Source organism: Chelonia mydas, chromosome 5 (assembly GCF_015237465.2).
Source record: "Chelonia mydas isolate rCheMyd1 chromosome 5, rCheMyd1.pri.v2, whole genome shotgun sequence".
Lineage (NCBI taxonomy): Eukaryota > Metazoa > Chordata > Testudines > Cheloniidae > Chelonia > Chelonia mydas.
In genome coordinates, this window is record NC_051245.2 from 4543336 (window position 1) to 4558006 (window position 14671).

Below are 14671 nucleotides of genomic sequence, written 5' to 3' on the forward strand. Positions count from 1 at the left end.
GAACTTTCTCAGGGGCTGCTCCGAGACTGTGGCATGAGCTCTCTGAGGTTCATTCCAATCTTCCCCACCTTATGCTCCAAGACCTGCCTTTTCTAACACAGACATACAGCTGTGCGCATGTGTGTGTGTGTACCTTCAAAACCAAAACGCTCCCCTGTGCACACTTCTCTCTCAGCCATGTTGCTTAATGCACTACTGGAGGGCACCCAGATTCTATGGGGCAGTATACAAACCTGTATAGAATAGAATAGCTAATTAGTACTGGAGGTAGCACTTACTGTTATGAGCAGTGCTGCTGTGAATGGCTTTAGTGCACAGCCAGTCAACAGGAGAGCCAGGACTTGAACACTGATTTCCTGACACCCTTAGCCCCTAGTGCCTTAGCCCCAAGACCACCCTCCTTTAGCATGTGAATGCTCTCCTCATTCTTCAGCAGTTTTATGCACATGCCAGCAAAATCTCTGTGACACGATACAGGGGCACTACCTGGTCCCCAGTACACAAGGGGTTAACTCCAGCTTCTCTTTCCCCCTTCTTTGACCAGGTGTTCAAGGCTAGGGCTGTAAGAAAAGCTGCTGAAGAGAGAGGAAGGGGAAAGCAGGACTCCCAGTGGGAGCTCTGAGATAAATCCTAGTCTGATGTTCTTTTTGCATATCTTACTCTGATTTGTTTATGCGGACTCTCTCCCGCTGAACAGTCCTTACCGCCTGCTGCTGGCCCTGCTCCCTCATCCCACCTGTTTACATCCACCTATCTGCCAGCTTTAAAGCCCACCCAAGAAGTCCTGTCTGCTTGAACTCCAGCTTACTGTTCTTTCCGGCTTTACTGATTTCAGATCTCTCATACTCTCCCCTCCTCTCCAAATTACTGTCTGCACAGGTCTCGCCCTATTCAGTAAAGACCCCCTAGTAACACTAAGCTTTGAAGGTGGCAGTTAAATATATACAAAGGTTACTGTGGCTCGATATGTCTGCAAAGTAACCATGGAGAACCTATAAACAGCTCTATTAACTGCAAGTGCACCTGGGGGAGAGCTGAGACCGTTCCCAGAATGCTAACCTTTATCTATTCACCGTGCTGCCAACCTTCTAACCTTTCCTTCTTTCCTTCTGTTTTCCCACCAAACTCCTCCTGAGCCTGAAGCTGAAGGAGCAAATTACTCTGCTGCTTCGGATCCTACCTCATAAACAGAAACCAGCCACAGCGGCCATTTGTCTGACTGGGTTTTAATGTGACAGATTTAGAAGGAAATTGCCAGTCATCAGAAGGGTAACGGTTACTTGGTGCGACAGTGGGTTATTGATGAAGCACCTATCCTACTCTTAAGCACAGTTAACACAACCGGCTCTAAGGAAGGTTGTTATTGTGCAGCTGTGCTCAGTGGGAGGCAGGGGGAGAGGAAAGGGGAACAATGGCACATGCTGATTGTGATCCTGTTTTGTAACTGAACCAATGTATTGACATCAGTGAAATAAGAGTGAACATCTTTTTAAACGGGACTGGGAATGGCTTGGTGAGACACAAGATTCATTATAGAATCATGCAAGAACCAAGACAGAGCATAGAAACTAGAGATGCAAAAGCCCTTTTAGATCTTCTTGTCTTTGTCATTGTCACTGTAGGAACTTTGGCCCAGAACGTCAAAGGTATTTAGGCACCTACTTCCTATTGATTTCAAAGAGAGTTGATGCCTAAATATCACTGAGGATCTGAACTTTTCCCTATAATAATCTCAAGTGTGTTTTATTTCAGAGTCCTAAAAGATGGGGCTTCCACAATTCCTCTGGAGACACTACTGCACAAGCTCCTACACCTGAGAGTTAGGCCATTTTCCCTGATACTCTGCCCACATTTTCCTTTGGCAGATTTCATGCAGTTAAGAGTTTGCCTTGTCCTTTCCCCTCCTAAGTATTAGTATCTAGTTTAAATGGAATGGTATGTGTGACATATTATAAAGCCGGCATCACACCTGCAGTAGTTAAAGTACATATCTTTCCCCTGAAGAGTGGCTGGGCTCCTGTGTTTAGGCTGCCTCACTGAGCCCTCATCAGATTTAATATGTGAAGTGGTTTTTTTAACTGGCAGCTCTGGAAACTCAAACTGGGTCCAAAAATTCAGCTGTGCTCTGTCGACCTAGTGAGCCCCCATTGAGACGTACCATAAACACAGTTGATTGAAGTGTCCACCTTTCTGCAGCGTGGGGTCAACATTCCGCAACTGGAACTTGGTTAACAATTGTGTTGACGAGCAAAGCAGAGTCAGAGACCAGCTGCCACAACGGTGCTGGCTCTGCATTGTTACCAGGAGTAGTACTAAAACCTTGGTTCTGATGCTAACGTATGATTAGAGCCATACACAGGTGGCAGCTCTGCTGAGTGTGAAGCTGTATTACAAGCCATTTTGCACAGTAGAAATACACTTTGCAGTTGCAAACAGCTTCTAAGATCAACCCCTTTTTCGCACGCTCAAGATTCCAAACTTTCCAAACCTTTGGAGCTGAACATGTCCATGAGTGATGTGCGCCTAAAGGTGAATTTTTCTGGAAGGTTTGAGCAAAGTCCATTTAACTGCTTTGCAGGGACGGGAAAGTGACAAAACCACACTTTTTACCCACTATAAAAAAGTATAGCCATCATCTTTTTAAAAAGCCAGGGCCAAAGTAAAAACGGCTGAAGTCTGAAACTGCATGAGGAGAGAGAGTCCTTGCCAAGGAGAACATCCTCTTGGTGGGGTGACAGTACTGCTTGGGGAGGGTGCTCAGAGGGCATCTGCAGAGATGGTTAGCTCAGCCTATAGAACCTACACCACTTCTGCATCACAGATTGTGCATTTAGGGACCAGACTGTGGCACTTACCCACAGGCTTGAGTAAAGGGGGATGCATACTCCTTAGAGAGCTCAGGCAAAGACAAGCCCCCCGGAACTAGCCCTGAACTGGATACACACAAGGGTGTTGACCTCTTGGATCATTATTGCCATTTAAATGGGTTTTTTGCCCCTAATCCTGCTCCAAGGTGCATTTTCTCTTTAGGCGTCTGCCCTCCAGTCACGACTCCTGCATACTCTCTCAAGCCAAACAATAACACCAATAAAGATGGGTAATTAGTGGCCTTGTCCCTCACCCACCCAACCCATTCACCTCACATAAGATGTGAGCCTCAAGGTCTAATTAACATTAAATACCATTATCAAACATAGGCAATCTTCTTCTCTCCCTTTTTAAGGAAGAGACTAGCAAGTTAAACACAAAGAACTATATTAACCTCCTATGAATGGGCGATTTTTGCCTTGTGTCTTAGGATAGCAGAAAGAAAAGGAGTACTCGTGGCACCTTAGAGACTAACCAATTTATTTGAGCATAAGCTTTCGATGAAGTGAGCTGTAGCTCACGAAAGCTTATGCTCAAATAAACTGGTTAGTCTCTAAGGTGCCACAAGTACTCCTTTTCTTTTTGCGAATACAGACTAACACGGCTGCTACTCTGACACCTGTCAGGATAGCAGAAGTTACTGCAACATTGCAAAGTTAGAATCACAATGAGTCAGGACATATAAGAGCCAAGGTTCCAACAGCTATGTTAATTTGGCTGCACTGCATAGATATTCTGTATGTCTATAGGTATATGTGTTTTCAATCCCTGTTTATGGTGATAAATCAGTGGCCTAATATGTTACTGGCCTTTGTGACTGAACGTGTAACCTGAACATCGCATTGACATAAACCAGAACTTTCTCATTTATATTGGCGTAGATAGAGCTCAATACATGGAAGAGTCTTTCTCAATATAAAGGAAGCCATTACTGTACACACCAGAAGCGTAGGGACCTGATGTTAAGCAAGCGAGTCTGTATTTTGTCATCTTAAGCAACAGAGTCAGAAAATTTTAGCCATAGATTTTTGCATGTAATAATGTGATATGTTAACACTAGCTTTGTTTTATGAAAATGCTTGTGATTCCTACGATGATACTAATTCCCTGAAGACTAAGTGATAAAAATGAGAGAACTGTCAGACTTTGTATTCTACTCCAAAGAACATTCACTTTCCACTTTCTCCCTCTATTGCTAAATACAGGCATTGTTTCAAAAAGAAAGAGCCAGTCAGCTCAGAGCAGAGGATCAGAACAGCGCATCTTAATTTTTTGGCAGAATTCCCCATTGCCTTTCTAATGCTTATTTAAAAGTCATGGGCCAAACTCTGCAGTCCCTGCCAAGAGTAATGCCTCAGTAAGGACTGCAGGATTTGGGCCAAACAGAGAAATGGTGCCCAACCTAGCTAAAGGCTTTTTAGAGGAACACGGGTGTCCTTAAATTACACTGGCGAAATGATAATACCTTTTAGTGCTGAAGGAGGATTAAGCAACAAGTGCTTCACTCAGATCAAAGGGGACTTAATGGCTCCCTTTCTCTCCAATGAGGAGATAACATTGCCACTGATACATGTCTGCAGTTCAGAGTCTCCTGTCTCCAGTGTGCACACAATCCATTCTCCTGATGGCTGTGCAATAAGCTAGCACCTCACTTGTCTTTATAATGCAGTTACTCACTCTGCCAAGTCCTACTCCAAGAATACAGATACTCTTCAGCAGAGGGGGACATACTGAAATGGCCCTTTGCACTTTGGAAACACAGTAACAAGAAAGCAGGCTGCTGGCGTGTCTCCCCAGCCCAGGAAGGTTAGTCCAGGCCCAAAAGTCTGTACAGACCCTTCCTTCAGAGCTAGGGTGACCAGACAGCAAATGTGAAAAATCGGGACAAGGGTGGGGGGTAATAGGAGCCTATATAAGAAAAAGACCCAAAAGTTGGGACAGTCCCTATAAAATTGGGACATCTGGTCACCCGATTCAGAGCACACTTTTAGTCTTCAAATACAAAACTCGTGGTGTAACACAAAGTTAGTCCTCTGATCAAAGCAGGCAGCGGGGGCCCAGATGCCTTTCTCCCTTGCTTCTTCCCCACTGCTCCAGGACCCACCACAAGAGCCAGCTTGCTTCCTGTAGCTCTCCTCCAACTGAGCTCTCTCAGCCCTTTATAGGAAGCCTTCACCGGGAGGGAGCCTGTCAATCATTCTGAGAAGAGTATTATTTTACTTTGGCTCAGTTGTTGTTGTGGTAACGGCGAGTTCCAATAGCAGCAGGAAGGAGATGGTGATGGGGAACGTTCTCCCACTCTGTCTGTGGAGTAGGTGCAATGCGGTGCCAAGGGTTAATGGCAAAGGGCCCCCACATAAACCGGTCCAGAGATCACTAAATACATTTGCTACAGGAACATTTTTAAGTGACTTTAAAATTCCATACTTTCTGTATGATGCATTAACTGAAATAATACACAATAATAATACATAAATGTGACTTGCTGTACAGAAAAGCATGCTCTTTGGGAATACCCTGCAGTTAGATCCCTCGCTTCTTGGACTTTATTCAATGGAAGCAGTAATAACATGGAACCATTACTTGTGGGTTAAATTCTGTCTGGTACATGCCAGAATTCTAACACAGGATCAACCGCACCCATCTTGGCCCCAATAAAACATCACCCACTGTGCAGACCCTTTGCCATGGAGGGTTGTTATGGGGCACTGCCTAAAGTGAGAGGGCATGGCCCGCTTGTCGTGATCAATGACCCAGCAAAAACCTTTATGTTCAGCCCCAATGCAGTGTATTGCTGGTCTCAGTGAGAGTCAGTTGCACAACGGGCTGTCACTGGGCTGATCTTGCCAGAATACAGCTGTCACTCACTGTTGATTAATCACTCTGTACATCCTGCCCACTTCCTGGTGCCTGCCAGAATCCGGTCCTCTGCCTTTACCTTTAGAAGATAAATAGCCTTACATGCAGGATGTCAGCATGACATTGATGATATACAAAGGAGATTGGCTGCTCCTAGTAAGAGAAGTTGGTCCCTAATCTCAAATAAAGTGAAAGAAAACTAATTATTTAATCAAAGTTTTGGTGCTATTCTGGCTCATTATTTCCTCCAATTCCTACGGACTTCTGTACATTGCAATAGGATTTATGATGCTCCCCGAAAGTTACCAATCAGTAGCTAATATTACCACGCATACAGGGCCAAAGCATCTGTCCCTCCATCCCAGGCTTGCCACTGTGCTGTTTGAACTTGATCTAACGGAACATCGCAGCAGGTAAAAGGAAATGAACGACCCCCGCTGGGGCACCCACCTGCCACACGGGGTCTGTGTGCTTCCCTGACTTGGCAGAGCTCTTGTAGCCTGGCTGCGAGTGCGACTTTTTCAGGTTGTAGATGGCCACGTTGCCATCGTAGAAGCCCACGACAAGAAGATAGGGATGGTCACTGTGGATGTCGAGGCACATGATGCCACTCTCACTGCTGAAGATGTACTCAGGGAAGGTGGGGTTCTTCATGGTGTACAGAAGGAGCATGCCCCGGCTCTGCTTCATGAAGTCATCTAGAGAAAGGAAGATCCACACCATGATGTGAGTGTGACATTACACCCCATATTCTTTATGGAAATATGCTTATGATATGGATATAGCATAACTGAGATCTATTTTATGCAAGATGGGTCTTGCAAGGTATCATCAGAAAGGTTATATTTTACTGAATATGATTATCCAATTTGTAGGCATGTATCATTTCTGTATCTACAGTTAGGAATATTGACTATGTCACAGTTACAACTGTGTGTGTATTTGGGAGACACCCACCAGACAACAGGTCACCAGCCTTGATGGGCCATTAGGAAGAAACAATAAGACTTTGAAGATACTAATCTCTCTCCTTCCTGAGAGGTGTCCTGGGACGTAGCTGTGACACTACTAGGGCAGGTGGTCCTGTCACCTGGTACTAAACACCATCTTGAACTTCTAGTAATTTTCCACTAAAAGGAGGGGGAGGTCAACACTGGGAAACAAAAGATTCCCACCTTATGAAAATCTTATTTAAGGCTGGGGAGTAAGGCAAACAGGACTCTTCTCCATTGCCTTCCTGCCCAAGAACAAAGACTGCTGAAAGTACCTGAAGAGACAAAGGAACTGAGTGGTGGTGGGAAAGGCAAGGGCTGAGTCCAGACTAAGACAGGCGTCTAGTCTGTAAAGAGACATAACTGGAACTCTAAACTACAGAAACTCTGTAACTTGCCTAAAACAACATTTAGGGTGAGAAATTATTTCTTGCAACCAGTCTCTTTAAGATCTTAAGCTTAGTATGTGTGTTTTGTTTTATTTGCTTGGTAATCTGCTTTGTTCTGTTTGCTATCCCTCATAATCACTTAAAATCTGCCTTTTACAGTTAATAAACTTGTTTTGTTTATTATTAAGCCCAGTTCATGCAATTTCTAACTGGGGGGGGGGGGGGCAAGTTGTGCATATCTTCCTCCACATTGAGGGAGGGGGCAAAGTTCTGAGATTATGTTGTATAGATTTCTCTACACATCTGAAGAATAAGTGAAGCCACCCATTCATTGATAAAACTATTACAAATAAGTACTAGTATTGCAAATATATATTAATCTACTAAACATGCAACATTCCTTTCAATGGTGCTGTACCTCAGGGAATGGTATGCAAATGGGCTTTGTATCAGAGTGGTAGCTGTGTTAGTCTGTATCCACAAAAACAACGAGGAGTCCGGTGGCACCTTAAAGACTAGAGTAGATATGGGGACTTGACAGCTAAGAGTCTGGAAGCAGTCATATGCAGGTGTCAGTGCCCAATATGAAGACTGAAGCTCTTGATGCTTTGAAATCCAACTCAATACACAGTGGCACATTCTGGTGGCTCAAAAAATAATAACTTGACAGCAACCAATGATATTATATGTCTCAATTACTTCACAGTCAGAACAACAAACCCAGAGCCCATCCCCTGGAACAAGCTAGAGTGGCACTACACTGCTTCAGTTTGTGAGGTAGCCTTCATTACAAGGCACCCAGAAATAATGGTGATGGAAGCCACAAGATCCTACATAGAAAACCAAAGGCGTAATGAAAGCCACTGAATCATTTAAGAGAATGGACAGAAGGAAAAGAAGAGTGATCAGGGTCTGAGTAATGTTTATCTTGTTTCACTTTTAAAGGGTCTATCTAAACCCAAAGTTCTCCTGTGAACCCATAACATTACAATCAGAACTAGCTTTCAGAAACAACTGCTGCTGCTGTCTGAAACATTTGTCTGTGTAGGTATTTCTAAAATGACAAGATGGGAGGTAACATCTTTATTGGACCAACTTTTGTTGGGGAGAGAGACAAGCTTTCCAGCTTACACAGAGGTCTTCTTCAGGTCTGGGAAATGTACTCTGCGACCTGAAGAAGAGCTCTGTGTAAGCTCCAAAGCTTGTCCCTCTCACCAACAGTAGTTAGTCCAATAGAAGATAACCTCACCCAGCCTGTCTTTCTAATAGCCTGGGACCAAGGCTAGTACAACAACCCTGCATATGACATACAGGCATTTCTAACGCATTCATTGCCACTGCATAAAGGCGTCCTTATAAATGCTAAGAGTTCTCACGAGAATCTGAGTTTTTCCAAAAATGAGAAGTAAATCTACAACCTTAGAGTCAAACACCTGTATGGAATTCAAACAAGCAGTCAAAACTCTCCTGGATTCCTTGAGAAACATTTTGTGCTCATACCAATGAGCTCAGTGCAATTATATCTTTCACAGACCAGGTGGGTGAGGGAATATCTTTTATTGGACCAACTTCTGTTGGTGAAAGACAAACTTTTGAGCTTCACAGAGGTCTTCTTCAACTCTGGGATTACCTTTCCCAGACGTGAAGAAGAGTCCTGTGGAGCTTGAAAGCATGTCTCTTTCACCTACAGAAATTGGTCCAATAAAAGATATTACCTCACCCACCTGGTCTGTCTCATATCCTGGGACCAACATGGCTACACTACCACTGCCAACAGTATATCTTTTAGACAGAAATAATGGTGCTTGGGGATGAATCTTGCATCAAAGCAGAGATTTTCAAAGAATGGTCTCTATTGTCCCTGAGGCAAGGAAGAGATTCCTGAATTAATAACCCAGTTGTATGGTTCCTAGTGTGATAAGTCCATCCATCATCCTCTCTTTCTAGGGCTCAATAATCCAGAATATTATACCCTTACATCTCACACTCTGCCTACTCTGATCCAAGACACACCATGCACCAATCATATGAAAGCAAGAGAAAAAGCTTTCCCGTCAACATGGCACAACAAATCTCCAAGCTACTTCAAAACATCCTGGCTATTGCTGAAAATCTGCCCTTTCCAGCCCCCCCAAATCCAATCTAAAAAGAAAACCAACACAGGGAAGCACATTTGTAAACAGCTGCTTGTGTCTGAGCTCTCAGCTGCCCATGAATATTTTACTTATGTTGTCTGCCTTAGATGTGTTTCAGAGTAGCAGCTGTGTTAGTCTGTATTCGCAAAAAGAAAAGGAGTACTTGTGGCACCTTAGAGACTAACCAATTTATTTGAGCATAAGCTTTTGTGAGCTACAGCTCACTTCATCGGATGCTGTAGCTCACGAAAGCTTATGCTTAAATAAATTGGTTAATCTCTAAGGTGCCACAAGTACGCCCTTTCTTTTTGCCTTAGATGTGTTCACTCTTTGATGACTCTGTTTGCTGGTGTTTAGTCCTGTAAGCTTTGTTTCTTCAAAAGCCAAAGGATTAAGCTATTGTATGTGCTTGAGAGGTACGGCAAGGGCAACCCAGGTTACTTACCAGCAGGATCAGTTCAAAAGTCAGAAGTTTATGGTGCCCCTATGAGTGATTGAGATTTATACTTGCCTTAAAACTACTTTGACAATAGAAGTTAGGTGAATGCCTACACATTTCCCCCAAATGAACAAAACATCACCTAGTGCTAGAAGCATTGTGAGTGCAGAAGCACCTAAGAAAGGAACTGGCCAGCATTATGGAGTTTGCTGTAGTCCAATTGCCCCAAAAGATTTGGAAAAGAATGACTCTTTCCGAGGAGTGCAGGAAGTTTGGCAGTGTGCTGAGCTCATTTTCAAGGGTTGCTGAAATAATAATAATCAGCAGTTTTATAATGTTTTACAGTACTTTGAGCATGCACAGACTCTAAACTAGTTAATCCTCACAGCACCCCCTGAAGGACGGTAGGTTGAGTATTATCATGTTCTTACAGATGATGAAACCGAGAAAGGAAACGTGAAGTGACTTGCACAAGACCACACAGGGAGTTAAATGAAGAAAGCTCAGCTCTCCTGAACGCTCATTCCTCCACTATGCTCTGCCTAACAGAGCATCCCAGTGATATGTGAACAAGATGGCCAGTGTCCCAGGAGAGAGAGAGAGAGAGATTTAAACAGGAGCCACTGTTAGAACTCACATGCCCACTGTGTGCTTCTGTCCCACCGACCAGAACAGAAGCACTATGCCAAGGTGACACAAGCCTTAATGGATAATTGTGGTTCCTGGATCTGTGTACATGCAGTACGTACCATAGCCAAGCAAAACTAATGCCAGAATTTTCAAAAAAACTCCATACTTGGTAATTCATAAAGTCAGGGTTTACGGCCAGAAGATACCATGAGATCATCTAGTCTGACTTCCTGTATAGTGCAGGCCAGAGAATTTCCCTGTACTGAGTCCAATAACTTGTGTTTGATGTAAGCATACCTTTCAGAAAGGCATGCAGCCTTCATTTGAAGATGTCAAGAGATGGAGAATCAACCACTTCCTTGGGTTGGTTGTTCTAGTTGTTAATCAAATTCACTGCTAAAAATTTGTGTCTAACTTCTAATTTGCCTGGCTTCAGCTTCCAGGCATTGGTTCTGGTTACGCCTTTCTCTGCTAAGTTAAAGAACCTTTAGTACCTAGTATTTTCTCCCTGGGAAGGTCCTTACGCACCATAATCACATCACCTCGCCGTCTAAACAGATTGAGCTCTCTAAATCTCCCACTGTAAGGCATTTTTTTCGAGCCCTGGAATCACTTGTATGGCTCTTTTCTGCCCCACTCCAATTTTTCAATATCCTAGAAAATGTGCACACCAGAACTGGATGCACTATTCCAGTACTGGTCTCACTAATAGCAAACACAGAGGTAAAATCCCTTTCCTACTCCTACTCTCTACTCCTTTGTTCATACATCCAACTATTGCAGTGGCTCTTTTTGTCACAGCATCACACTGGGAGCTCATGTTAAGATGCTTGTCCATAATGATTCCTATGTCCTTTTCAGAGTCACTGCTTTCTAGGATACAGTCCCCAATTCTGTAGGCATGAGCTTCACTCCTCTTCCTAGGTGTATACATTTGCATTTGGTGGAATTAAAACTTATTTTATTTGAATAGGCCAAGTTTACCAAGAGATTCCGATCACTCTCTATGACCAGCCTGGCATCCTTATTTACCACTCTGCCAATCTCTGTGTCATCTGCAAATTTTATAAGCAGTGATTTTTTTACATACTTCCAGATGACTGATACAAATATTGAATAGCATTGGGTCTAGTACCGATCTTCATGGAACATTACTAGAAACTCCCTCCTTCAATGGCAATTCCTTGTTGTTGACTACTTTTTGAAATCTGCTAGTTTGGAAAGGGTTTAGCCATTACATCTCACGGTTAGGGCCCTCTGACTATGAGTGGAATTCACAGAGCATGAATACTTCCCATTATCAGAAAATGCTCGTGCATTCTAGTCAGTAAAATGTGGCATTGAAAGAACCGCAAACTCTGATGCATCAAATCAATTTGCTGTAGACAAACTCTGGGTTGTTTTATATTATGCTAATTCAGATGTTTGAATATCATAATTTAACACTCCGCCTGGGCTTTAATTCCTGGTCTTTCTCATCAAATGAAGGTTATTGTCAGTGACTCTGTTTAGAAAGCACAGAACCTGTAGTTGTGATGCAGGAGAGGGGGAAACAGGAATTTGTTAGTGCTTTGGACATTTCAAAAGAGAAAAAACTGACAGCTCACATGTCAGGATGTAATTTATGCATCTCCTGAGTTCTCCAATAGACCTAATAATTCTGCCATGGGCTCTGCCACACATCAGAGGCCACCCACCTAAATCATGTGGATCGATATATAAAACCTACTTTTAAAGAAACAACCTGTCAAGGAACCATGCTTCATACTCTAAATGTTGGCTGGCAAATGAACATAGGAGACATCGATCCAGCAGGGGCAAGGGAAATGAGAGAGCTAGGTAATGTTTGGAACGGCAAACATTTGTCATTGTATTCAAGAGGAGAGGTTCAGAGGTAGAGAAGGACAGAGGCAAAAAGGGCTAAAAAAGTACACTCCTGAAAACAGTGACTGCTCCGTGGGAATGCCTGTCTTGTTCTGGAGTTACACTCCCAGGACATAAAAATGAGATCTATGTCTAATTAGGAATCAAGGCTGAAAACCAGAAAGGGAGAAGGAATATGTTACAGGGCTGAGTCTGCTAGGCTGTATGTCAGAACTGGCCTTTTTCTTAAACTGAACAGGCTTTTCTTTGGGGGGGGATGGGACGGGACGGCGGAGGGAATGGAAAGCCCCTTTTTTGATCTGCTTTTTTAAAAAGCTATTTTTAAAAACTGTTACTTGACAATAACAATGGTAGTAGTTCCACCACCATTATGATATGTGCACACAACCATGGACATGCCATTATGAACACTACCAGCTGTCAGAGAAACCGTGACCAAATGACCTCCCATTGTGGACTCAGATAATACTTAGCAAAGCCAACACAAACTGGATATGGCACGTTGTGAGTTACCTTCCCCCAAAACATCTCCTCTCTTCTCCCTCCTTTCTTGGTCATCACTGACAACTCTACTATCTCTGTTTGCCAGAAGCTAGGTATGGGTGGCAGGGGATGGATCATTTGATGATTACCTGGAACAATGAGAAGTAAATCTACAACCTTAGAGTCAAACACCTGTATGGAATTCAAACAAGCAGTCAAAACTCTCCTGGATTCCTTGAGAAACATTTTGTGCTCATACCAATGAGCTCAGTGCAATTATATCTTTTACAGACCAGGTGGGTGAGGTAATATCTTTTATTGGACCAACTTCTGTTGGTGAAAGACAAACTTTTGAGCTTCACAGAGGTCTTCTTCAACTCTGGGATTACCTTTCCCAGACGTGAAGAAGAGTCCTGTGGAGCTTGAAAGCGTGTCTCTTTCACCTACAGAAATTGGTCCAATAAAAGATATTACCTTACTCACCTGGTCTGTCTCATATCCTGGGACCAACATGGCTACACTACTACTGCCATCAGGCTATTCTGTTCATTCCCTCTGGGCTATTGCCCTGGCACCGGCCACTGTCGGAAGACAGGATACTGGGCTAGATGGACCTTTGGTCTGACCCAATATGGCCATTTTTATGTTCTTGTGTTCCTTATCTCTTCTGCTATGACCTTGGTGTACTTTTCAACCTCTCTGCCCACCCCCATACAAGTTGTGGCCAAATCCTGTTGCTTTCTGCTGTCCAACACTTCTAAAAACTCCATGCCTTCCTTTCTGTTTCTTTCATTAAAATCCTTTTCCAAGTGGTGAAACTCTCTCATCCCAGCTGCTTCAACCTTCTCCTCTCTGGCCACCCTCACTGCTGCATCTCTTCTCTGAAGCCTTTCCAAAATCCTGCTCTTAAGTTCATCTTCCTAGCCCCCACTTTGTCCATGTCACTTGCCTCCCTGAATCCCTTTACAGACTTCCCCATCACCTTGTCCTGATTCAAGGCTCCATTCCTCCTGCATCTTTGACCTCCTCTCTTATACTTCACTCTCTGTTCACCTCATAGTGCCAATACCTTGTGCCTGGCCACACCTCTTTTAGACTCACCTCACCCTGCCCTCTATGCATTCTTCCATGTGACTTTTATAGGGCAGGGACTGCATCTCACTGCATGTTCTGTACAGTGCAGAGCACGGTGTAAGCACTCAAGAAATGATTAAGAATAAAGCACTGCACACACGGATTAACTAATCACTAACACTCCTGTGAGGTATTATCATTCATAGAGGGCCAACAAACACCAAGGGCGGGCTCCATGAAAGGGCTTCGGCTTTGCAATGCTGAGTGTGACAGTGCCTAACTTTTAGGCACCTAAAAGCCAGGAACAACACTGCAATCCACAAAGCTGAGTTAGGCACCTGGGCTGTTCATACAATGAATGGGGAGAGACAGGTGACTAAAAATGCGAACCACAAAAGCCAGCACGCTAGCCAACGGGAGCCGCCTAAGCCAGCCAATGGGCAATGACGACAACAGGGCTGTGTGCTATGCCCTGCCCTTCTCTCAGAGACAGGTGCCTAATACCGGGCTGCAGGGAGGCTCCTCGCTCTGCTACAGGGGCGGCACCTGTGGATGGGGCAGCACGCAGAGCTGCCTGGCCACTCCTCCGCGTAGGAGTGGGAGGGGGAACATGCCGCTGCTTCTGGGAGCTACTTGAGGTAAGCCACGCCTGGAACCTGTACCCCTGACCCCACTGCACACTCAGGCAGTATCAGACCCTATTAAGGGACATCCCGCACCACCAAAGTTAGACTTTTGCCATTGACTACAATGGGTGCAGCATCTAGCCCAGCATTTCTCAAATGCGGCCACCTAGGGCTTTTCTTAGCCACAGCCTCCTGGGCTATGATTGGAGGAGAGAGGGGGCAAAGCAGCCCTTCCTCCTCCCTCATGCTCCTGGATGCACTGTCTTGGTGTTGATTGCTGGGGCTGCCAGCA

At 44.2% G+C, this 14671-nt stretch overlaps 1 protein-coding gene across 1 annotated transcript in view; it reads right to left on the minus strand.

The window, feature by feature from the left end:
• Positions 1-14671, minus strand: part of DNAI1 (dynein axonemal intermediate chain 1) — a gene marked incomplete at its 5' end in the record, with an annotated part of 258464 nt that overhangs the window by 149833 nt on the left and 93960 nt on the right. Inside the window, one exon of the mRNA XM_037902893.2 lies at positions 6178-6425. Within this exon, the coding sequence (XP_037758821.2) occupies positions 6178-6425 (248 nt within the window). The remainder of the gene's footprint in view (positions 1-6177; positions 6426-14671) is intronic.